Source organism: Triturus cristatus, chromosome 6 (assembly GCF_964204655.1).
Source record: "Triturus cristatus chromosome 6, aTriCri1.1, whole genome shotgun sequence".
Lineage (NCBI taxonomy): Eukaryota > Metazoa > Chordata > Amphibia > Caudata > Salamandridae > Triturus > Triturus cristatus.
The window spans coordinates 345,137,180-345,160,280 of record NC_140589.1 but is presented as its reverse complement, the minus strand read 5'-3'; the positions used below and the strand labels follow the sequence as shown (position 1 = coordinate 345,160,280).

At 49.9% G+C, this 23,101-nt stretch overlaps 1 protein-coding gene across 5 annotated transcripts in view; it reads left to right on the top strand.

Annotated features, from left to right (window-relative positions):
- ASAP2 (ArfGAP with SH3 domain, ankyrin repeat and PH domain 2) overlaps positions 1-23,101 on the top strand; it is a 1,162,669-nt gene that overhangs the window by 566,807 nt on the left and 572,761 nt on the right. For all 5 annotated transcript variants that reach the window (XM_085610735.1, XM_085610732.1, XM_085610734.1 and 2 more), the window contains 2 exons: positions 12,925-13,091; positions 13,449-13,582. In XM_085610735.1, coding sequence (XP_085466861.1) covers positions 12,925-13,091; positions 13,449-13,582 — 301 coding nt within the window. The remainder of the gene's footprint in view (positions 1-12,924; positions 13,092-13,448; positions 13,583-23,101) is intronic.

Genomic DNA, 23,101 nt, shown 5'->3' with positions numbered 1-23,101 from the left:
TCCTGAGTTATCGTCGCCGGAACTTTTGGGACCCACCCGACGGAGGTGGCCGGGGTGAAGGTGACCCGTGGGGCCGGGCTGCAATTGAACAACAGCGGCCTCAGCGCGGTGCCAGTTACCGATTCAGCACTTTCGGTTTCGGTTTTGGCCTTCAGGAGATCAGCTGGCGTGCGTGCTCAAGGTGGCGAGGTGCCTCCCGGGCCTCTGCCCGAGGTTTGCTTTCATCTGCTACTGGCGGGTCTGACGCCTCCGGCCCCTACACCGACGGTTTGTGGTCCTTTTGCTGGCACCCGCGCACCCCTTGATCGGAGGTCCCATTGAGTGATTGCGCTCACATGGCGGGCAAAGGGGGTCCGGAGGGGCGCAAGACCAAGGCTTCACTGCGCGGGGGAGCGGTCCAGAGCAACAACATGGACCGCTATACCCAGGGTAGGAGGTCCCCTGGCGCTGCTGGCCTCTCCCCGGACGCTGCAGGGGGAGGCACGACCGTCGCTGCGGAACCTTCCCTGCAGGACATTATGGGCGCCATCGAGGGCATCAGGGAAACTATCGCGACGCAATATGAGGCCCTGGCCCGTAAGATCGACACTGTCGCGATCGATGTCACCCTGATTCGGGCCGACCTCTCTAAAACCAACGAGAAGGTCCAGGCCCTTGATGCACGGACCTCCACCCTGGGTGCGGAGGTGTCGGATCTGCGGGCCGCGCTTGGGGACATTAGAGTGGTCAACGACCATATGGCCCGGCGGCTTGAGGACTTCGAGGGACGGGCCCGACGCAACAATATCCGCATCATTGGGGTACCGGAGTCCTCCGACAGCCGCCCGGTGGACCTCGTGGTCGAGGAACTTATCCTGCAACAGCTGTCCCCGGTTGGCCTAAGCAAATTCTTCGCTGTGGAGCGGGCCCATCGAGTTCCGGGCGGCCGGCCGCGGCCGGGGGCCCCCCCGAGGCCTATCGTGGCTAAACTGTTCCACTACAGGGACCGCGATGCTATTCTGCAGGCTTCACGGACCCGTGGCCCGGTCCGCTACGAGAACTCGACCATCAATTTTTATCCGGACTTCACGCAACTGGTCCAGAAACAGCGGATGGGATTCCAAGGGGTGAAGCGCCGTCTCCGCGAGCTAGGCCTGAAGTACTCAATGATCTACCCGGCGAAACTTCGAGTGGAGCATGGAGAGCGGACAGCCTTTTTTGACTCTCCTGTGGCCGCAAGTGACTGGCTGGACTCGCTGCCGGACGGGGGTGGCCGGCCCGGGCCCTCTGGGGGCACCGCAGGTGACGGGTCCCCTTAGACTGACCTTTGGTCCTTACTTTTTGCGGCTTGGCACTGTACAGTTGGGTCTTACTTCTTTTGCATACTGTGCTTAACCAGGACCCGTGAGGGGTGCGGGCGGGTACGGGTCCCTTTCCTCCTCCGGGGTCTTTTTGTAGAATGGGGTTAATGGGGCGACAGGCACACTGCAAGTTGGGGGGGGTCTTTGGCCCGCAGGGGTGCAGGGTGGGGGGCGTTGGACTTGGGGTGGGGTTGGGGGGGAAGAGGGGTTGTTTAGTTGTGTGTTTTTTGTTTACAAGGCGAGGTATTGATTTTTATCCATATTTGGGAGCGGTGCTGCGGGCTGGGGGCCTCTTGAGCTATTGGATGGGATGGGGGGAGACGGGTTGAGGCTTATGTCATGGAACGTCAATGGGTTGGGGGACCGTATTAAGCGGGGTGTTGTACTGCAATATTTGCGTCGTTTGACTCCTGATGTGGTGTTTCTCCAGGAGACGCATTTGGTCGGCAATGTCTGCCATGCGATGAACAGGGGGGGATACCGCCTCGTAGCCCATTCTGGTTTCACAACTGGCTCCAGGGGGGTGGGCATTCTCCTGCGAACCTCCCTTCCGGTGGAGATCACGAGGATAGTCTCGGATGACAGGGGGCGCTATGTGTGTTTGACTGGGAGGTGGGAGGGGCAGCCCCTTACCCTGGTTTCAGTCTACGTCCCCCCGGGCCTCCAGAACTCCACCTTCACTGACTTGGGTCGAATGCTGCTTGACCTTCCGGACGGCCTCCTGCTCATGGGCGGGGACTTTAATTCTGTGGTTTCGGGTGAACTGGATCGTCACCCACCAAGGACCCTCCCCGCTGCCCAGTCATGGCTGGGTGGGATGTTGGAGACCTTCGGCTTGGTGGATAGTTGGAGACTATTGCATCCGACCCAGTGTCAGTTCACCTTTCATTCGGGGGCGCATGGGAGTCTCTCCAGGTTAGACTACTTTCTTATGCCTGCGGCGCAGACTGGTCGGATTCGAGAGGTCAGACACCTGGCGCGTGGTATCTCCGACCATTCTCCGCTGTGGCTTCTCTTTGACACCGGGTCGCGGTCCGCAGGTCGGATAGCTCCCATTAACCCCTGGTACCTGCGGGACCCAGTGACTCGTGACAGCCTGGTTAAGGCCATGGACCAATACTTCAGTGAAAACGAGGGGTCGGTGTCGTCTGCGTTGTCCCTTTGGGAAGCCTTTAAAACTGTGCTACGCGGACACGCCCTCGCCCAGATAGTGGTGGCCAAGAAGGTTAGGAGCGAGGCGGTGGTAAAGCTGGAGACTGACATCTCGGGGCTGGAGTCGGCCCTGGAGGCGAATGTTACTCCGGACGGACTACATGCCCTTAGCCTGAAACAGTTCGAATATAGGTCCCTGGTCACTGACGCGGCCAAAACTATGTATAGGGAGCGGCAGGGCCGACTGTATGACGCGGGGGACAAGGCGGGTAAGTTGATTGCGTGGCTGGACAAAAAAGAGAGAGTGAATCGTGTGGTCCCCGAGTTGCGTGCTGCGGATGGTGTGTGTGTGACTGAGCCGGATGAGATTGTGGAATGCTTCGCTGATCACCTCCGGGCGGTGTACTCCCCGGTGACTGACAGGGACGAGGATGACTCTCGCCTCCTACTGAGAGATATTGCTCTGCCCGGCCTGTCCGTTGAGGACCGGGAGCGGTTGGACGCCCCCTTATCGTCGGATGAAATAGCGACCGCGATTCGTTCCCTTCGCTCGGGCAAGGCTATGGGTCCTAACGGTCTGCCCATTGAACTATACAAATTGCGTCCTGATAAGCTTGCGCCCTTCCTCGGCCGCATGTTCCGCGACTCTCTTGCGGCGGGTTCCCTTCCTGCCGACCAGCGCTTGGCCACTATAGTCGTTATTCCCAAGGAGGGCAAGCCTCGTGACCGCTGTACCTCTTACCGGCCTATTTCACTGCTCAATGCGGAGCCTAAAATCCTGGCGAAAGTCCTGGCCAATCGATTGTTGAGTGTAGTGTGCGACCTTATTCATCCGGACCAATGCGGCTTTATCCCGCACCGCAACACCGCTCTTAACTTGCGGCGTCTGCACGGGGTCCTCGCCAGGGCGGAGTTCCTCCCCGAACCGGCCGTGCTGGTTTCTTTGGATGCCACGATGGCATTTGACACTATTGAGTGGCCATTCCTCTGGGCCGTCTTGGATAAATTCGGCTTTGGAGAGGGATTTATTGGCTGGGTGAGGCTCCTTTACACGGGACCCATGGCTCAAGTGGTGGTGAATGGGCGGGTCTCTCGGCCCTTTGCCCTTGGCAGGGGCACGAGGCAGGGGTGCCCGTTGTCCCCGTTGCTTTTTGCTCTCGCCCTGGAGCCACTCGCTGCCTGGCTCCGTTGGGAGCCCTCGCTTAGAGGGATCCGGTGGGGCCCGGGCTTTGAAGATCGGGTCTCGCTGTATGCGGACGACATTCTCCTGTACCTCACCTCACCGCGGCAGTCACTCAACGTCCTCTTTGACGTTCTGACCTCCTTTGGGAACAATTCGGGTCTCACGATCAATTGGTCTAAATCCTGCGTTTATCCCATCGCTGGTGGTCCTCCTCTCCTGCCGCCTCGGCTCCCGATTCAAATATCTCTGAGCGGCTTTAAGTACCTGGGGATATACGTTTCGCTGGACCCGGTGGCTCACTACGAGCAGAATCTTCTGCGTCCACTTCGGCGGCTGCGGGAGGACACGGCCCGGTGGTGCAGGCTGCCCCTGTCCCCGCTGGGTCGGGCCGCGCTGTTTAAAATGATGTCCCTTCCCAGGTTCCTCTATGCACTCCAGAACTCCTTTGACGTTATCCCAGTGGCCTACTTTCGGGAGGTGGAGAGCCTGCAGAGGAGACTGGTGTGGAACGGCCGGGCGCGTATTGCTCTTGCCAAGCTCACTCTCCCCTGGTATGACGGGGGCATCGCGCTTCCTGACATTCGCAGGTACTATTGGGCCTCGCAGCTATCTGCCATTAACCACGCCACGTATGCGCCCGGCTTGAATCCGGCGTATGAGATGGACAAGTTCCTGCTTCCCGGCGGGAACTACAACAGGGCACTTTATTCCCGCCTGGCTGACCGGACCCTTACGGGTCCTACTAAGATTGCTGTGCGGACCTGGAGGGCTGCCACTGCGGCCACGGGCTGGAGTGAGCGAATGACATGTGCTACTCCCTTGTTTGCCTCCGACCGCCTGGGCAGCTTGTGGACCACCAAGGGGTTTGACCAGTGGGACACGATTGGTATCAGCAAAGTGGGAGACCTGTGGCACAAGGGCGCGGTCAAGACTTTCGCGGTGCTCCAGGCCGAATACGAGCTGACCGACAGGGAGTTCTTCCGCTACGCCCAGGTTCGACACGCCCTGCTCTCGGTCTTCGGGGAGGGGACCGGGATCCCTGTTTCCTCGCCCCTCGAGGACCGCGTACTTGACGGACATGTCCCTGATAGTACTATTTCTTTAATTTATAAAAAATTGATTAATCACCGGGCGGATCTCCTGGTGCGCCTTCGGGGGGCTTGGACTGGGGATGGGGTTGAATTGGACGACGAAGACTGGCAGTCTGCACTGTCGTCCCCCAAGGAGGTTGCCATTCCGGCTCGTCTCCGGTTGGTACAGCTCAAGATTCTCCACCGGGTGTATGTCACGGGTCCGCGCCTGGTCGCGATGGGATTCTCCGACGACGGACTCTGTAAACGAGGCTGCGGGCTCAGCGCCACCTTTCTTCATATCCTTTGGGAGTGTCGCGAGGTGGCGGACTACTGGCGCCGGGTCCACACGGTTATGGGACAGGTCACCGGGGTTGTGCTGCTGCCGGAGGTGCGTCGCTGTGTCCTGAATGTGTGGGAGCCCAATGACTACAACGCGGCTCAGACTCGATGGGCGGCCCTAGGGAACATGATTGCCAAGAGGGATATAGCGCAACTTTGGGGCGCTCAACGGCCGCCCACCGTGTCAGTATGGAAGGAGAATATGGACTGGTGTATGTTTCGGGAGAAGACAGTGTATGTGGCCCGTGGCAAGCCGGGGGCATGGGGTAGAATTTGGGGTCAATGGAATGCGTATCGCGGAGGCATCTGTACGCCCCCCCTGGTAGACACTGATATCGCCATGTCCCCCTGACCCTTGACGGCTCCTAGCGCTTTTTGTAACAACCACATATGGACGTTCATCTCCCTTGACCCCCTTCCCCCCCCCCCCTCCGTTCCCGGCCTCCCGGTACTCCTCTCTTTAGCGGATTGCTCAAATGTTCTGACTGGAGTTTCCCGGGGGGAGCCTGAACCGCACTGGTATCCCTCGTAACTCGCCTTTTGTTTTTATTGTTTTTCTTTTTGTTTCTGTTATTGTTGGACTGACGCTTGCTGTTCTTCGAGGACTATCTTGAGCCACTGCGGGGCAGTGCCCTGGGAACGGATTGCAGCCTTGATATGTGTATATTTCCTTATGTACCTAGCGGCCGGCCCGGGTGGTTGTAGGCCCATACTTGTAACCGAATTATTGTTCAATAAAAACTTTATAAAAAAAAAAAAAAAAAAAAAAAAAAAGATTGCTCATATTCTCCAAACTTAGGGCAGACACACCATTATATTGAGATTTGGCGGTCATTTTGTAGTTTGATTAGTCTCAGTTTTCTGATGCAAAGGAACAAGTCCGTCCTCGTTCTGGTGTAATCGATATCGATTTCTGGGCAACATGCTAAGCAAAGTCTTAATACAGAATCCTTCACTGGTGATAATATACGTTGAGATAAAATTATCACAATTCTCTCCTTACCAATTAGTCCTGCGCTCCTTCCTTCTGTTATCCATGTCAGGCTGATCTAACTCTTCCAATCGTTTCCTCTGCCGTGCTTTGTTCTGTGGGTCTTTTGGCGCCTCCTCTTCCTTGTCCTTTTGGTTTTTCCTAGCATGGATATTCTGGCTTCTGCTTCGCCAGCTGAAACTTCTCTAGAAACGTAAGTGGTCTGCTGCCAGTTACCTCGCCCAGGGTTTCCTTTACCTCCAAACTCAATTTCGTCTAGTCTAGTCTAGCTCCAGTCTCTGTACCACTTTTAGATCAGTAAGCCCCGAGTCAAACTTGCTGGCAAAGGCCAGAACGCGTCCATCGGCATAGTCTTATTTTAACCCTGGAGGAATTTTCGCCATGTCTTTATTTTAATATCCTCATATTTTGTTAACCTTTCCTTGAGAGCAGCTTGAAACTACTTTGCTATCTCATCTTCCTTATGTTTATTAATTTCTTCTATGATTAGGGTCAGTTCTTTCTTAGTGGATTCCAAATCAATTTGGCACACTTCACAAGAATCTCAATCATGCCCATTTTTCCATTAAAGTTTACCATTGCTTTAATAATTCAGGGTGCAGATACTCATAGATGGTGACGATTGATATATGTAATCCCCCAGGGACTCTTCCATCTTCCAAGTAGTTAGTTAGGGAAGTAACTTCCCAAAATGTATTCAGCTGATGCTTCACAGTTTTTTCCAATTGGTATAACTTCCTTTTTAGTGATAAGTCTTTCGTGGCTGTTTCCTCAGATTATGAAGAGACCACCAGCACCTATGCATTATCGTTAAATACAGAACGGACTGCCTCGCACCTCTGTTTTTCCCATTTATTAATACTGTGTGCAAGTATCTGTATCCACTGAAGCTGAAGCCCAAATTAACGGCACTGGCAGTGCGAAGACTCCTCTGTTAGTATCAGCGGCAGCGTTTATAGGGTAAACAGTCACGGGAGAGTGCCCCGTTGTGTGAGTCGGCCGACCAACACTTGTGCTGCCCTCTACCGAACTATCAGTTCCCGTTGAGGTTCCACTTACTGCATATATCGCATGATTCACAGTTCGTCTTAGTCCAAATGGATGCTTTAGAGGGGCGGTAGGATTCGGTGTTCTCTAAATCGTCCTTCATCTATTAGCACAGTTGCCTGCAACAGTTCATGGCCACCACCTACAATTGTGTCAGAAAATCCTCTTCAAGGAATAAAGAAGCACTGATTCAGTGAAAGACACCATTTATTGTGCAACAAAGCAACAATGCGTTTCGGCTTCAACTAGCCATTGGCATTGTCGAGTTGATAGCATGCCTGACTGCCCGTAAAAATTCTTTAGGGTGGTCGGGCATATTCATCAAATCTACAGTTATGTGGTATATGCTGCAGCCACCTAATCATTGAAATCTACAAACCATCATAACTATTTATTAACAACTTACTCAAGAAAGGTAGGTAACGAAAACCTAGACCTTCTAATCAGGAAACAAGACCTAGAAAAAGAAGTGGGGGGACTAACCTAGTTAGGTAGTATGCAAGTGACATCACGTCGCACGACATCACAGCGCACATGACATCACGACACATAACATCACACTTGGCATCACAGGAATTGACATCGTAGAAAGTGGCATCACAAGAAGACCTAAAGCCCTCACATATATGTTTAGCAGGTCTATTGAGTACGTTTGAGCGTATTGCGTGGAAAATATCACAGTGAGCTATGGAAGATATGTGACTTCTACTCCTTGCAATACCCCAGTTTTATGTAACACATCCTGTACATTCATTTACAAAGTTATAATGTTTTGTGCATGTTATATGTACGTAAAGCACTCTGACACCCTGCATTGGGATGAGTAGGGCTATATAAGAAAAATTAGTGGTACTTAAATTATTTCAAAGGCTCCTCGGGGTAGTAAGCTCTATATAAATGCAATTTGCTTTGTGTAAATACTGGGAAAGACCAACACATCTGACATTCTTGCAGCGCATGGGTATCTCCTAAACAGGGACTGAACAAAGTGAAAAGCTGCCTCTAAAGTATGTGTGAAGTGCTAACATGGTGTTAGCCTTTGCTTCCCCTCCGCTTCATTTGAATCAGGTGTGAGGCTCCTGACTGCTCCCAGCCAAGAGACTGGAACTAAACATGACCTGATGACCCCTCAAATTCGGCCTTTGTTATGGGCCCAGCTGGAGTCTGAAATCAGAAAGCCTTCACGTTGTTGCTTGTTGCAGATGGAAAACAGGCAACGTGCAGGCGCTGCTGAAAGTGTCCCGGTGTTTGGAAATTACACAGGGACGAGTTCAGCACATTATTCCGTGGGGCTCAAATTCTGGGTAGGGTGGACGGCGTTCACCCTGGGAAAACAGTGGGCAGACACGGTCCACCCGCGTGTAGCCCCGACTCGTGCCCAGCTTCTAATTCAAATAATGTTAATTCTTAACTGCACTTTGAAGAAAACAGCTTTTTCAAACTTCCCTAAACTATACATTAAATATAAAAATACATGATGGGTGCCATGTATGATATGTTCCTGTATTGCCTTCTTGGAATTCTGATGACATTTACAAACCACTCTGCTTTCGACCTTGTGGTTCATGATGTCAGCAGAATCCCTTGATGGCAATATTGAACCATATTACATTTTTAACGGTATGTATTCTGTCTCCATTCCTTGATGGCAATATTGCACCATATTACATTTTTAACGGTATGAATTCTGTCTCCATATAAAGTATAAATACAGATACGTAGAGTGTAATATATTTATTGCCATTGTTGGGTGTGGGGCGGGGCCATGAGCTGCGGGAGGCAAAGTCTTGAGTGAATTGTGATTCCCCTCTCCTCCCTCAGTAATGGTAATACATCGCATATTAGTCTGTACGTTTGTTTATATGATTTGTGCCATAGTATATTACATGTTTGTTTCAACTAAAGTTATTTAATCAAAACTGTGCAGGGTGCTAGGGATTGCATTTATTGCAGCAAGGTAAAATCACATAGAAGAGATGTAGTGAATACTAGGAGAGTTGTTTTCCCGTGCAAACTCATTGTTAAGTGCAATCTGTGTGGCAGTAAGACATGTTTTTCAGGTCTGTCTTGCTGTACTGTGGTAATTAATTCAAATTTGACCTTTGCACAGTAGTAATAAATGTTACCATGAGCGTTTATCAGTAGATTTTCTCTAAATATTTTCACTGCCATGGCATTATCATATGTACATACACCTCATGAAAAATCTGGGACAGATCACATGAACAAGTACCTTCAGAATCACCAAAAAAGACACTGAAAAAGACCCTAAACACACATCATAAGACCCTTGATCGTCAGGAGAATTCTCTCATAAATAGAAAAAAGAGAAAGTACTCTGAAAAGATATGATCTGAGCCTACCGCTCCTTCACCTAGTCTCGCATTACATTTGAAGAAAGCCACCGTTGGCAGACAAATCTGTCACAGTGACTAGCAAGTCTTATTTAAAATTGGCCCCAACTATGGCATTGTCGACGACTTCAATTTCAATGATGACAACGTTGAAATTTACATGGACGTTACCATCGACAACGGCACAGTCTATGAAGAAATCATCTCCAACGATAAAAATTACAGTTGGACCGTTGACAACATTGTCGATGGTGAGGGGAAAATGCACTGTGACATCTTAAAGCCTGAACACGTACCATGGGTTTGTAGAATAACTTTCGGAACCAGTTCATCATGGCCTTTTGCCTCTTGCTGCTACTCACCGTGCTTTGATCCTGTTGGCTCTTCCCCTCTGCAGTTGTACTTCCGACTTAACTATCAGAACAAACACTAAACCCCTCATTCCCGATCAGCCCTTCCCGCTTTTTAACCTGGAACTAGGGTAATAATTGCACACCATTTGTTTGGGGCTGTGCCACTTAACCATAACCACACACAGCCTACTAATACATGCATCAGTTTACTCACACTTGTCAAGTGGTATCGTTTAAACTCATGAATCCTTTTTGTCATCTAAGTGGTACGTTTTCCTCCTGGGTTGCAAAAAACAAAACCATTTTTTTCATGGGATAGATTGCTGCAGACAATACTTAAAGGGTGGTGGCAGTTTGTGAAATACGACTTTTGAGTCTAAAATCATCAACAGGATTCTGCAGGAGGCACATGAATCCACTGGGTTATCTTGCCCTAAATCGTGAAAGCCAGTTGCTTTGACATTACATGTTATTACATTTTAATGGTGGCATTGATGTGTGGGAGCAGCGGTATGGGGGCTGACAGTGGTTTTGAAGGAACGGGAATGTGGTGGCTGTCATGACATTTTCAATACGTCCCTGTATTGGGCTTATAGCAATCACCCATACCGCCCTCCTAAAGCCCACCACACGCCATTCTCCTAACTTTTTCACATTTTCCGGTACTTTGAACTACAAAATTATAGTTGACTTACCACTAAAACACTAATCTTCCTGGGAAAGTGGGCTAACCCAGCAGCGTCCCCATCTAGCTGAGACTGACACCCTAAGATCAATAGAAAATAACGGCTGCAATGTTGACTCGCACTCAGAGCCTTTTGTTTCTATGCCTATACCCATTTGCATGTATGCCTGTCTAAAGATGCAAAGTATGCACTTTCACAGCTGCGACCTAAAAATCAGTGCGCCATCTGTGAAATCCAGGTATCCGTTGTATTGCTTTTTCAAGGTCTTCTGTTAGAGAACTTGAAATAATTATTGTATTGAACAGTCACATAACCTATTTACATTTTAAGGATTATAAAAAATGCTGTAAAATTTTAATAGTTTGAGACTGACATATATACGGTTTGATATCCATAAACCTTTATTGGTACATTATAGACCCCTACTCCAGTGGGGCTTAACCTGATGTTTGCAACAGATGAACAGGGACTTTACAACTCTTTAGAAGATTAAATAATATAATCAAATCAATAAAATATATATACGTAAAGAAAGCGATTTTGAAAATATTATAAAACTTGGCAAATATGTAGGAATTTAAAACTGGAGGCTAAAAGTTTAGTTGGTATCCTTAGTTTGACTCATGGAAACAATGCAAATACAGTAAACAAAATCGTGTATGGACAGTTGGTACCCTTAATTGAAGCAATGTGTATGTAGATGAAATTAAAATATTTGATAATTTGTTTGATGTAGTCTTGATTCTTAAATAGTGTATTGTTCTGCGTTTAAAATCATAGAAATTGCTAAGGCTGTAGTTCCCTGGCCTCTGATTGAGGTTGCACATAAGTCAAAAGATTAACAACTGCTGTTTTCTGCCATAGGGCGGTCAACTAGCTGTCGATGTGAAGCCTTCAACATGAACATAAGAGATTAGTTAATTCATTGACGGGTGAATTTAGGGAACCCGGCATGGTGCGATTTCCTGTGTTGAAGAATGCAAGCTAGTTGGATATAAAATGGAGTTATCAGCTCATATCATTTGCATAATCCCAGCTTTGATAATAGAATAAAAGCGCTGGGCTAGTCTTACTTTCAGTCTATGGGGCCTTCTCTTTGGCAGAACGTTTATGTTGCGTTGCTTAAGCAGAAGCATTTTGAACTTTTCTGTGAAGCTTTTGCCTCTTTCGATTTAACATTTTTATTTGAAAATTCTTCGGGTCCCCTTGATTTGTGCACATTCAATGTTTTTTCTCTCTTAGATGTAGTTTTTTAAAGTATGAAGTTGAGAGTGTGTCTTGTAGAAAAATGCGATAAAGTGATCTAACATCAGAGAGTTGGTGGCTAGCTTAGTTATCATATGTACATACACCTCATGAAAAATCTGGGACAGATCACATGAACAAGTACCTTCAGAATCACCAAAAAAGACACTGAAAAAGACCCTAAACACACATCAGAAGACCCTTGATCCTCAGGAGAATTCTCTAATAAACAGAAAAAAGAGAAAGTCTACTCTGAAAAGATATGATCTGAGATTTTAATGTTTTCTTGATTTACTGGAGTTTCAATTGTAATGAACTTTCAAACTCCAGTATTGCTAAAAAATGTTATTTATTTTCAGTAGACTTTTCTTATTTGATGTTATTTATGTGTGTATGCTCAGCTGCCTCTAGGATCAGGTAGAAGCGCTGCGTCTTTGTGCCGGGAGATTGACAATGCAAGTCTAGTAGAATCTTGAAATCCTGGTCTGTGATTCTTCTTAACTTGTAAAGTATCATAGGCCATGTTTTATATGCATCTTTATCAGTTTTCAAAGTTCATAATTTAACAAACATCTAATTACAACCCAGTTAGAGCATAACACAACAAATAAGTAATAGCAGGAATCACACATTTGAATGGTTAAGAACAACACCAGGATGGGTATGACTGAGAGAAAGCGAAAACCAAAGGGGTGAGAAAGAAAAAAAGATAAACCCCAATAAGCAGGTCAGTTTACCATTCACAAAAATATTTGCACTAAGAATTGCAAACTTAAGAACAGCATTCTCATGAGGGTGGTCTACAAGTGATGTACTTCTCTCAAAATGTCACAATTCACAAGAATTTCATACAAACGTTTCGCTTCAGTATAGTATTTGTTCAACTGTACAAGGTTATAAAAAGCAGTTGTCTGAATTGATCTTGACACCAGTAGAGTTATCATATGATATTTTAGAGGTTGATCTTTCAAAAATATTGTTTATCTCACTGGTTAGGTTCTGAAAGCTTCTTGGTTTGCAACACTTTTTGACGGTTTGGAGTATGACCCAAAATAAGAGTAAAGTCTAAGGCGTAAAAGGAGGCTTTTTTAAACAATACTTACTGTACAGGACATAGTATATACTCTTCACTTTATTGAAAATGTTCTACCTGTGTTTTAGATGGATGTCTGTGCTACAAAACAGCAAAGAAGAAGCACTAAATAATGCATTCAAAGGTGATCAGAGCACCGGAGAAAATAATATTGTTCAGGAACTGACAAAGGAAATTATATCCGAAGTCCAGAGGATGACTGGGAATGATATATGCTGTGATTGTGGAGCATCAGGTAACACTGATATATTATTAATGGAAAATGACCGGATCATGGATAAATGAATGCTGGTGGGTTTTACCAAGTGTTAAGCATTTATTTTACTTGGACCATACACACTGTCATCTGAGTTTCCCCTGTCCATATACATATAAAAATCTGTCTGTATTCAGGAGGAGAATAAATAGCAAGGAAAAGATGATTTCTTTGGTCTAAAGAATTATTTGTGTTACACATTTTGATAACCACATGGTGGTACTGCAAGTGTTAGTTCTCGAAACTCTTGGTTCTTTGTTGCGGCATAGGTTAAACAATGAATACCAAAGTAAATTCATTCTTTCATTAAATGCATTGCCGTCTGATTTCTCCTAGAACCTACTTGGCTGTCTACAAATCTGGGAATTTTGACTTGTATTGAGTGCTCAGGAATACACAGAGAACTTGGAGTACACTATTCAAGGATACAGTCTCTTACGTTAGATGTACTGGGAACATCTGAACTTTTGGTAAGAATTAATTGTGTTACATTTATATTAATTATAAAGAAATATATTATTTTGTATCTTCAAGTTTTCAAATTATTTTAGGCTTTTAACTGAGAGAGAGAACAATCTAACATTCCTTTGAGCAAGAAAAATTTGTGCTTGACATGCAATTCTTTTGTGCTTTGCAGTATTCCTTAGGGTTAGCCCAAGTTTCCAGTTGGATATCATTTTGAAGTCTAAGGTCCTGTTGATTTTCTGCACTGCTGTTATTTCCAGGAACACTGTTGCAAGGTCTCTCAATTTGTCTTTGACCACCATTTTCCTTCTTTGCAACTCTTAAACAGATTGCAAGATAGAAGGAGCACTTGTAGCGAAGGGAGTCAGAAAATCCTGAACTGATGCCTGGGACTGGTTTGTCTGTAGATAGGTTCTAATATTGATGTACTGAACATTCCGGGTATCCCAGAAGAATCAGAAAGTTCTGATCATCCCAGTCGGAGACCATTTTGCCTCCTAGTGCCTTGAGTTAATCTAAGTACAGGGACACAAAGGATACCGTCCAACAGAGTCGGGGGTCTCACCTGCCCTATTAAGATACGACCGGTGTGCAATAGAAAAAGGCACTTTTTAATCATCCATGCACCATGGGACAGGCACCATTTGGTGCCTGGCCCACAGTTCTTGGATGTTTGTGGGGGCAACACATGTGCCCCGTGGCCACTTAGCAGTGGCCCAAGGGGACTAAGGCCCTGCTTGTGGCCCCCACAGTCCCTTTCTGGCTGCCTTTTCCTGGCAGTGGGACCGCCATGAAAAGGCAGTCAGAAAGAGACATCCTAATCCTTACGGCAGTACCTGCGCAGGCACCGCATCCATTGTACAGATTAGTGTCCCACGGACGCTCTGTGTAAACTCCATAGTTTATTTCCCTAAATGGAAGATTTAGGCCTAAATATAACCAAGTGAAACATAAACACACAAACTGTTGGGGCTAGGAACCCTCACAGAACTACAGGAAACACATTTTTTACTTTAAAATTATTGATATTTAACCGCTTTGTGTGGGCCAATTTAAAAAAACTGTTTGCGCAGGGATCTCAGTTACAGACCCTCAACTGAAGGAGGTCTTGGGATCCCAAATCGTTATCGCTACTATCAAGCTACCCAAATCAAAGTCTTTGTGGAGTGGTCTCGCGATGAGTCTGAGAACCACTGGCTTTTCATGAATAAGGCCTTAACAGGGCAGTTCTTGTGGAGTATTCCTTTCCTACCCAAACACTCGACCCAAAAGCCTCCACCTCTACCCTATTACTAATTCTTCTCCGGCTGTTTGGTATAAAGTGGCGATATGGGAGGGCCTTGCCTCCTATCCCTTCCCTTTGACGCTGATAGTTGGGAACCCAGACTTCACTCTGGGCCAGAATAGCCCTGCGTTTGACCTCTGGAACCAAGTGGGCTGCAAGTGTATTGGTCACCTGTTTGATCTGGAGGGGCCTGCCACCTTTGAGTCCCTGCATGTAGACCACGCTCTGCTGGAGTCTGTGCGTTGGCATTACATTCAGATCCGCCACTGGGTGACATACACATCTATCCGCTCTGGAGCACAGAGTCAGCTTACCCCCTTTGAGCGGTAGTTACTATCTAGGACATCCAATCTCCGACTAATTTCTGAGTTATATTGCTCAGTAAGCCCTGCGGCTACTTCATCCAAATCTACTAGCCAGAAACGCTGGCAATTGGAGATAGGCCGAGAGCTGATGCTGAAGGAATGAGGGGATATCTATCCATGCGCTAGGCAAACTACCTCAATATATCAAGTATCGAAACAGCGCCAAAGATTGTCACATACTGCTGTCTTACACCCACTCAGCTACACAAGTGCAACCTATCCAGAACGCCTGATTGCTGTCGCCAATGCGAATCTCTGGGCACTCTGTTAAATATTCTATGGGGCTGTCCGGCTCTCATTCCTAATGATTTTGATACCCACTTTGACATAAATCTTCCCCGATTCCCTGCCTACATCATCCTGGGCCTACCAAATGCACTTACCTTTCCACTTAAGCCCGTCTGGGAAGACAGATTGGACTGGCGCTGGGGGTGGCCCTGCAGAATATCTTAGCACAATGGGGCACGGGGCACACTCCAACATACCAAGGATGGCTGCACCAAATGTGGTATATACTAGGGATGGAACGCATAACCCTCACCGTATCGAATCAGGATGCCTCCTTCCCCAAAGTATGGAGCCCCTTTTTGAAATTATTAACATCAGAGTTCCACAAACTCACTTGTCCCAAATATCTATGACTTCTTCGTCTGTCTGAGGCCCTTCTCACTACTACCTAAGAGAGTCCTATTTATAGTTTGGATATGCATGAGACAATACTGTTTTTGTTTTTACATGTTGCCAGGTCATGTTCTGGGGAGAGAATGTTTTCTAATATTGTATAGCCACTGGCCTTGAATTGCTAATTTTCTATGTTTCAAAACCAATAAAGAAATTTAAACCATAATATTATTGATATTTATTGTTTGAATAACGCTATTACCAGAGATGGGCACCCAATAGCATATTGCCATCAGATGGCATGCCTCTTCCTATAAACAATAGCATATATAAATTAACAATTTCAAGCTATGGTTTTTCGATATAGTCCTAAGTCTTGCTTGATAAGAGATTCTGGGTCTACTGGCCTCGATTACCTTCTCTCACTTTATTAAGCTTTGCATACAAGTACACCATGCTGGGATTTCTCAAGGAATCAGACTTGAATTGGGGTCATGCAACTCAAGTGTGGCAAAGGATGAGTACTAGGGAAAGGAATGAAAAACTTATCTCGGGAGTTTGAGAAAGCGGTGAGTCGAGTCCCTAAGCATGTGTATGCCGTCCTTTGTGATTGTTATTAGGGCCTCTGTTGCCTAAGCCTCTACTGTGGTTTCCCTCTCTGCGTATGTCCTCTTTGCAGTTGCTCTCTTTGCCTCACCACATTGTCCTTCATTGATAAACCTTTTCTAATAAAGTGATGGACATTGATGGGCAGTACACAGAACTTTTCTTCTACCATGTTCAGCCAGAAGGCTTTCCTAGGGGAATCTCTCAATGCTACTGCCCCTCCGCTGATGATGACTGGTCCTTCCCTTTAAGTGGAAGTGTTGCACCCACTCTTCTTCGATGATGCATAATGCTCTTTATTTCTTCTCGCTAACAAATTTCTCATCCTCTTTCCCTCCTTTTCCGTTGCCCTAGATGTGCCACCCCCTCTGACTTTAGTGCAGACCAATGGTTACTCACTGGGTGATCTTCATTCTTGACTGATCCACCACTTCACCCAGGCAGCCATAGTCACAATGAGCTATGTGATTCTGGTGCTTGACTTACTCAGTCATCGGCGGGAGTGAGGAGACCATGTGAATTCTCCATACCGATGGGTACATCATCTTGCAGATTCCTCACCTTAAGAATTCTCTTTACAGGCATCACGCTAGTCTGCAAAATCTCTCCCCACTCAGCCCTCCACAGTAGCTCTCCCATGCCATCTTGATCCACAATTCTGCCTGCTAGACATATCTGAAAGAAACACGTTAGTTAGATTCCTCACCTTAGAATATCCCCAGGCGTCAGGCTGGATCCAGAAAGATTTTTCGTCAGCAATACCCCTTGCGCGTCGCTGGGCGTCGTCTGCGGCTCCGCGTCCATCGTTGGCGTCGTGCGCCGGAATGACGTCGTCGGAGTACTTAGACGCCGCCCTCGCGCGCTGACGTCAGTTCTTCTTTTTTCCGCGCCAGACAGCACCGATCCGGGAAGAGCTTACCCCTTAGTCACTTTTTGACGAAAATTTTTGGTCTTCTGTCGACTCAACTCTGGTGCCGGTAGGATGCCTGGTTTTAAGGCCTGTGACTCCTGTCATCGACTGATGTCGGTGACGGACCACCATCGCCGGTGCCTTTACTGCCTGGGGGCCGACTACGATGCGGAGTCGTGCCACGACTGTCAGGCCTTGACCTCAAAGGCTAGGCGGGAGCGGTCCCATAAGCTTCTCGAGCTTCAACACTCGGCTCCATGCCGTTCACGGTCCCGGTCCAGGAGGAGGTCAAAGGACCGGTCGCGGAGCCGCAGCCACCATCATCGCTCGTCGGGCTCGAAGTCTTCGGGTAAGTCGAAGCGCTCAAAGAAGTCCAAGAGGCGACACCGCTCTTCGGACTCCCCTCGCCGGTCGCGCGACTCGGTCGAGGTTCAGGGTGGGCACACCCCCGCGGCTCCATCGGAGCCGCAGGAGCTGCGTCCGTCCCCATACCTGCCGGTCCCTGGGACTGACGCGACTCCGGCGGAGATCAGTGCCTTCCTCTCGGCCATGAGGGGCCTGGCTCCGCGTTGACGCCTGCCGGCGCGCCTTCAGGCCCCGCGGGCTCGACTGGGTGACCTCGCGAGCCCGGGCTCCGGCCCCGGCGCCGTCGACGACTTCGGTCCCGACGCCGCAGGTCCCCGAGGGATCCAGGCCTGGATCTCTGCCGGCACTGGTCGACCTCACAACGCCTCCTCTGCCGGCGCCGACACCGGTTCCACCTCCGGCGTCGTCTCCGGACGACGCCGTTCACCGGTTCAGCCCCGGTCCGGGCCTGGCGCCGGTGCGGCGCCGCTCGACACCGCACCCGACGCCGATGCATGAGCATTTCATCTACCGCCCGGCTCCGGTTATTCCCCCTCTTTATCAGGAATCGGATGACGGGGGCGACTGGGAGGGGTCTGAGGACCCTATGGCCAGGCAGGCCGAACTTTCACAGGACTGGGCAGACGAACTGGGGGATGCCAGTGGTCTGGACACCTCCCCGGACGCCGGTTTCATCTCTCCTCCGACTGTGGCCTCGGAGGAAGGTGCTGCTTTTTCAGTGGTGGTGCGTAAGGCGGCCGAAGCCCTTGGGCTGGAGTTGCCTGCTGTGGCTGTGAGGTCTAACATCCTCACTGAAGTGCTTCAACCGTCAGCAAGCTCCACGGAGCCTCTGCTGCAGTTCAATGAGACACTAGTGGACGTTCTGCAGGGCACCTGGTCCAAGCCCTCCACAGTACCTCCTGTGGATCGGAACGTGGCCCGGCGCCACCGCCCTGCTCCGGGCGACCCCAGTTTTCTGTCCCACCACCCCACGCCCGAGAGTCTGGTTATCCAGGCCTCGACTTCCCAATCCTCCTTCCCGTCCGCTCCTCCGGATCGGGAATCCAAGAGGCTGGAAAAGTTCGGAAAGAAGCTGTTCTCTTCCCTGAGTTTGGGACTGCGGTCCTTGAATACTGCTTGCCTCTTGGACCGTTATTCCCACTCTCTGTGGGGACGTAGTGCCCCTGTGTCTGGAGGAGGCCCGGTCACGTCTCACCCAGGCGCTTGCTGACGCAGCACGGCACGCCATACGATGTGGACTAGACACCACGGACTCGTTGGGTAGGGCGATTTCAACCACGGTGGCGCTCTATCGCCACGCCTGGCTACGGTCCACGTCTTTCTCGGGAGTACCCTCATGGATATGCCCTTTGATGGCACTCGCCTTTTTGGCGAGAAGGCGGATAGTGCGCTGGCTCGCTTCAAGGACTCCCGGGCTACGGCCAAGTCCTTGGGTCTCTCGGTCCGCAGCCGCAAACTTCCGCCTTTCGTCCATTTCGTGGCCAGGGAAGGAGCGCCTCCTCACGTCCGTCTAGCCACCGGCCGCAGAACCAACCTGCACGCGGATGTGGATTCTGCCGAGGAGCTACTGGAGGACAACGTGCCGGTCAGTCCACATCCACCCCGGCAGCATCCGCCTCAAAGCCCTCCTAGTCCGAGCTTTCAGGCCCATTCCACGCCAGTGGGCGGCAGAGTTCGCCATCACCTGCTCCACTAGCGTTCCATCACGTCGGACAGGTGGGTGCTGCAAATTGTCCGAAGGGGCTACTCCCTCCCCTTCGAGACGACCCCTCCAACCATGCCACAGCAGTACCACCGTATGTCGGGGGATCGCTTGAATCTTCTGCGGGAGGAAGTTACGGCCCTCTTGGCCAAAGAGGCCGTCGAGCGCGTTCCTGGTCCAGAAGTAGGTCGTGGTTGCTATTCCCACTACTTTCTGGTTCCCAAGAAGGGCAAAGGGGGCCTACGCCCTATCTTGGACCTCAGGAGCATCAACGCCTTCCTCCGGAAGGATAGGTTCAAGATGCTCACCTTAGCTCAGGTTCTGGCTGCGCTAGACCCTGGAGACTGGATGGTAGCGTTGGACTTGCAGGACGCTTATTTTCACATCCCCGTCCTGCCGGCCCACCGGCGTTACCTGCGGTTCACGGTGGGTCAGGAGCACTTTCAGTTCACCGTGCTCCCCTTCGGCCTCACCAGTGCCCCTCGGGTGTTCACGAAGGTGATGGCGGTGGTCGCAGCTCATCTGCGCAGATCAAGGGTTCCAGTCTTCCCCTATCTCGACGACTGGCTGTTGAAGGCGGGCTCGCCATAGCAAGTCGTCTCCCACCTCCAGACTACGGCCGACCTCCTGCATTTGCTGGGGTTCTCCATCAATGTGCCGAAGTCGCACCTGAGACGCTCCCAGAAGCTCCTCTTCATCGGAGCGGTTCTGGATTCGGCGCAGTTCTGGGCCTATCCTCCGGAACAGCGGGCCTGGGATATTCAGGCTCTGATTCCCATCTTTCGGCCTCTATCCTGGGTTTCGGTCAGGTTGGTGCTGCGGCTTCTGGGGCTGATGGCCTCCTGCATCCTGTTGGTGCATTACGCCAGGTGGCGAATGCGGGCTCTGCAGTGGGACCTGAAGTTTCAGTGGGCTCAGCATCGGGGCAACCTGTCCGACCATGTCTTGATCTCGGAGGGCACTGCGAAGCAGTTGCAGTGGTGGCTCACGAACCGCGATTGGGTCAGCGGCAGATCCCTCTCCCTACCCCAACCGGAGCACGTAGTAGTGACGGATGAGTCCCTCCTGGGATGGGGGGGCCACATGGGGGAGGCAGAGATCAGAGGTCTCTGGTCTCCGGCGGAGACTCGGCTCCATATCAACCTTTTGGAGCTGAGAGCGATTCGACTTGCACTGAAGGCATTCCTTCCCGTTGTCCGGGGAAGTGTGGTGCAGGTGTTCACGGACAACACCACCGCCATGTGGTATTGCAACAAACAGGGTGGGGTGGGGTCGTGGACCCTTTGTCAGGAAGCCTGGTGGTTCAACATCTGGCGGGCTCTCTGAACGCCAGAGCAGACAAACTCAGCCACCGGTGCATGATGGATCACGAGTGGCGTCTAAACTCGGACGTGGCGCAAGGCCTCTTTCGGCAGTGGGGAGAGCCTTGGTTAGTTCTATTCGCCACCGAAGCGAACGCGCAATGTCAGCAGTTCTGCGTGTTGGAGTTTCCAAGGCGGCACTCGCTCGGGGACGCATTTCGTCGCGAGTGGAGTTGCGGTCTGTTGTACGCCTTTCCGCCTATACCACTTCTGCCCAGAGTGCTGAAGAAGATCAGACACGACCGGGCCCAAGTCATCTTGGTGGCTCCGGATTGGGCACGAAGGTACTGGTATCCTGAGCTACTCAGTATGTCCATCGATCCCCCGATACGACTGCCTCTTCAGGAGGACCTTCTGTCGCAGCAGCAGGGGACCGTCCTCCACCTGAACCTGTCCAGTCTCCACCTCCATGCGTGGAGATTGAGCGGCGACAGTTGATGCCATTTGACTTGCCTCCTGAAGTCTGCGATGTGATTCTGGCAGCCAGGCGTCCCTCCACTAAAACGGTATACGCCTGCCGGTGGAACAAATTTGTGGCATGGTGTACAGCAAAGGCTGTGGATCCCCTTTCCGCCCCTCTTTCTGAGGTTCTTCTCTTCATTCTTTCTTTGGCCCAGCAGGGCTCTGCTCTGGGCACTCTTAAAGGTTATCTTTCTGCTATCTCTGCCTTCCTCCGGCTTCCTGATCAGCCTTCTCTTTTCAAATCCCCTATTGTTTCTCGTTTCCTCAAGGGCATTACTCACATGTTTCCTCCTGTCCCCTTCGTAATGCCTCAGTGGGATTTGAATCTAGTCTTGACTTTTCTGATGTGCACTCCCTTTGAGCCTCTTCACAATTGTCCCATTCGTCTTCTGACTCTTAAGACTGCTTTCCTGGTAGCTATCACCTCGGCTAGACGGGTGAGTGAGCTCCAGACTCTATCGTCTAAGCCTCCTTTTCTTTCTGTTCATCCGGACAAGGTTGTCCTCCGGACTCGTCCTTCCTTTCTTCCGAAAGTGGTGACTCCCTTTCACATCGGTCAGTCTGTCACGTTGCCCACCTTCTTCCCGCTTCCGCATCCTTCGAAAGAGGAAGAGAGGCTCCACCTTCTGGACCCAAAACAGGCGCTGTCCTTTTATTTGGACCGCACCAAACAGTTCCGGGTGGATGACCAGCTTTTTGTTTGATACGTGGGTGCTAAGAAGGGAAGGGGAGTACACAAGCGGACCATCTCGCGGTGGCTCGTATTGTGTCTAAAAGCTTGTTACTCCTTGGCTAAAAAAGACCCTCCTGTAGGGCTGAGAGCCCATTCCACCCGGGCCACAGCGGCGACTACTGCCCTGGGACGGGGAGTTCCCTTGCAGGACATCTGTCAGTGGCGACGTGGGCCTCGCTGCACACGTTTGCCAAGCATTATTGCCTGAACAGCCAAGTCTGGAGAGATGGCTTCTTTGGCCGTTCTGTTCTCCAGGACTTTCTGGTGTGATCTTGGTTCGCAGACCCACCACCGGGGTTGGTATTACTGGAGTATCTATTCTAAGGTGAGGAATCTAACTAACGTGTTTCTTTCAGATGAACAAGTTACTTACCTTCGGTAACGATGTATCTGTAAGAAACATTAGTTAGTTAGATTCCTCACCGCCCCACCCATCCTCCCCGTTCTGCGAACCGACATCTAGGGTTAAGGCTATCCTTTCTAGGGCCATAGATTTTTGGCACCAGTGTCGGTCTCTTGCATGGCTCTGCGTTCCTGGCGCAGAAAGCTATGTACAAGAACTGACCTCAGCGCGCGAGGGCGGCGTCTAAGTACTCCGACGTCATTCCGGCGCACGACGCCAACGACGGACGCGGAGTCGCAGACGACGCCTAGCGATGCGCAAGGGGTATTGCTGACGAAAAATCTTTCCGGATCCAGCTTGACGCCTGGGGATATTCTAAGGTGAGGAATCTAACTAACTAATGTTTCTTACAGATACATCGTTACTGAAGGTAAGTAACTTGTTCGACGTCACCAGTGTGTTACAGGTGCCATCTTGTACTTGATTTTCTGTACCTTATCAACGTGGTCCAGCGCACTCTCAATGCTTCAATAATCTTTCTCTCAGCTTCAACAGTGATGTGGTCAGATGTTTCCTCTGAAGGTTTCAGGAGTCAAACATTGTTGTAAGTGCCATAAATGGTGGTCTTTATTAAATCTTCATGACACCTGCCACTAGTGTTCTTTGATGCACCCAAAAGCCCCCAGGGTGTGGAAGGTCATGTCATTTTTGGCCAGTGCATGGAGGGACACACTAAAGTGTACTCTTTGTCCTGCAGGTAAGTCCCCTTG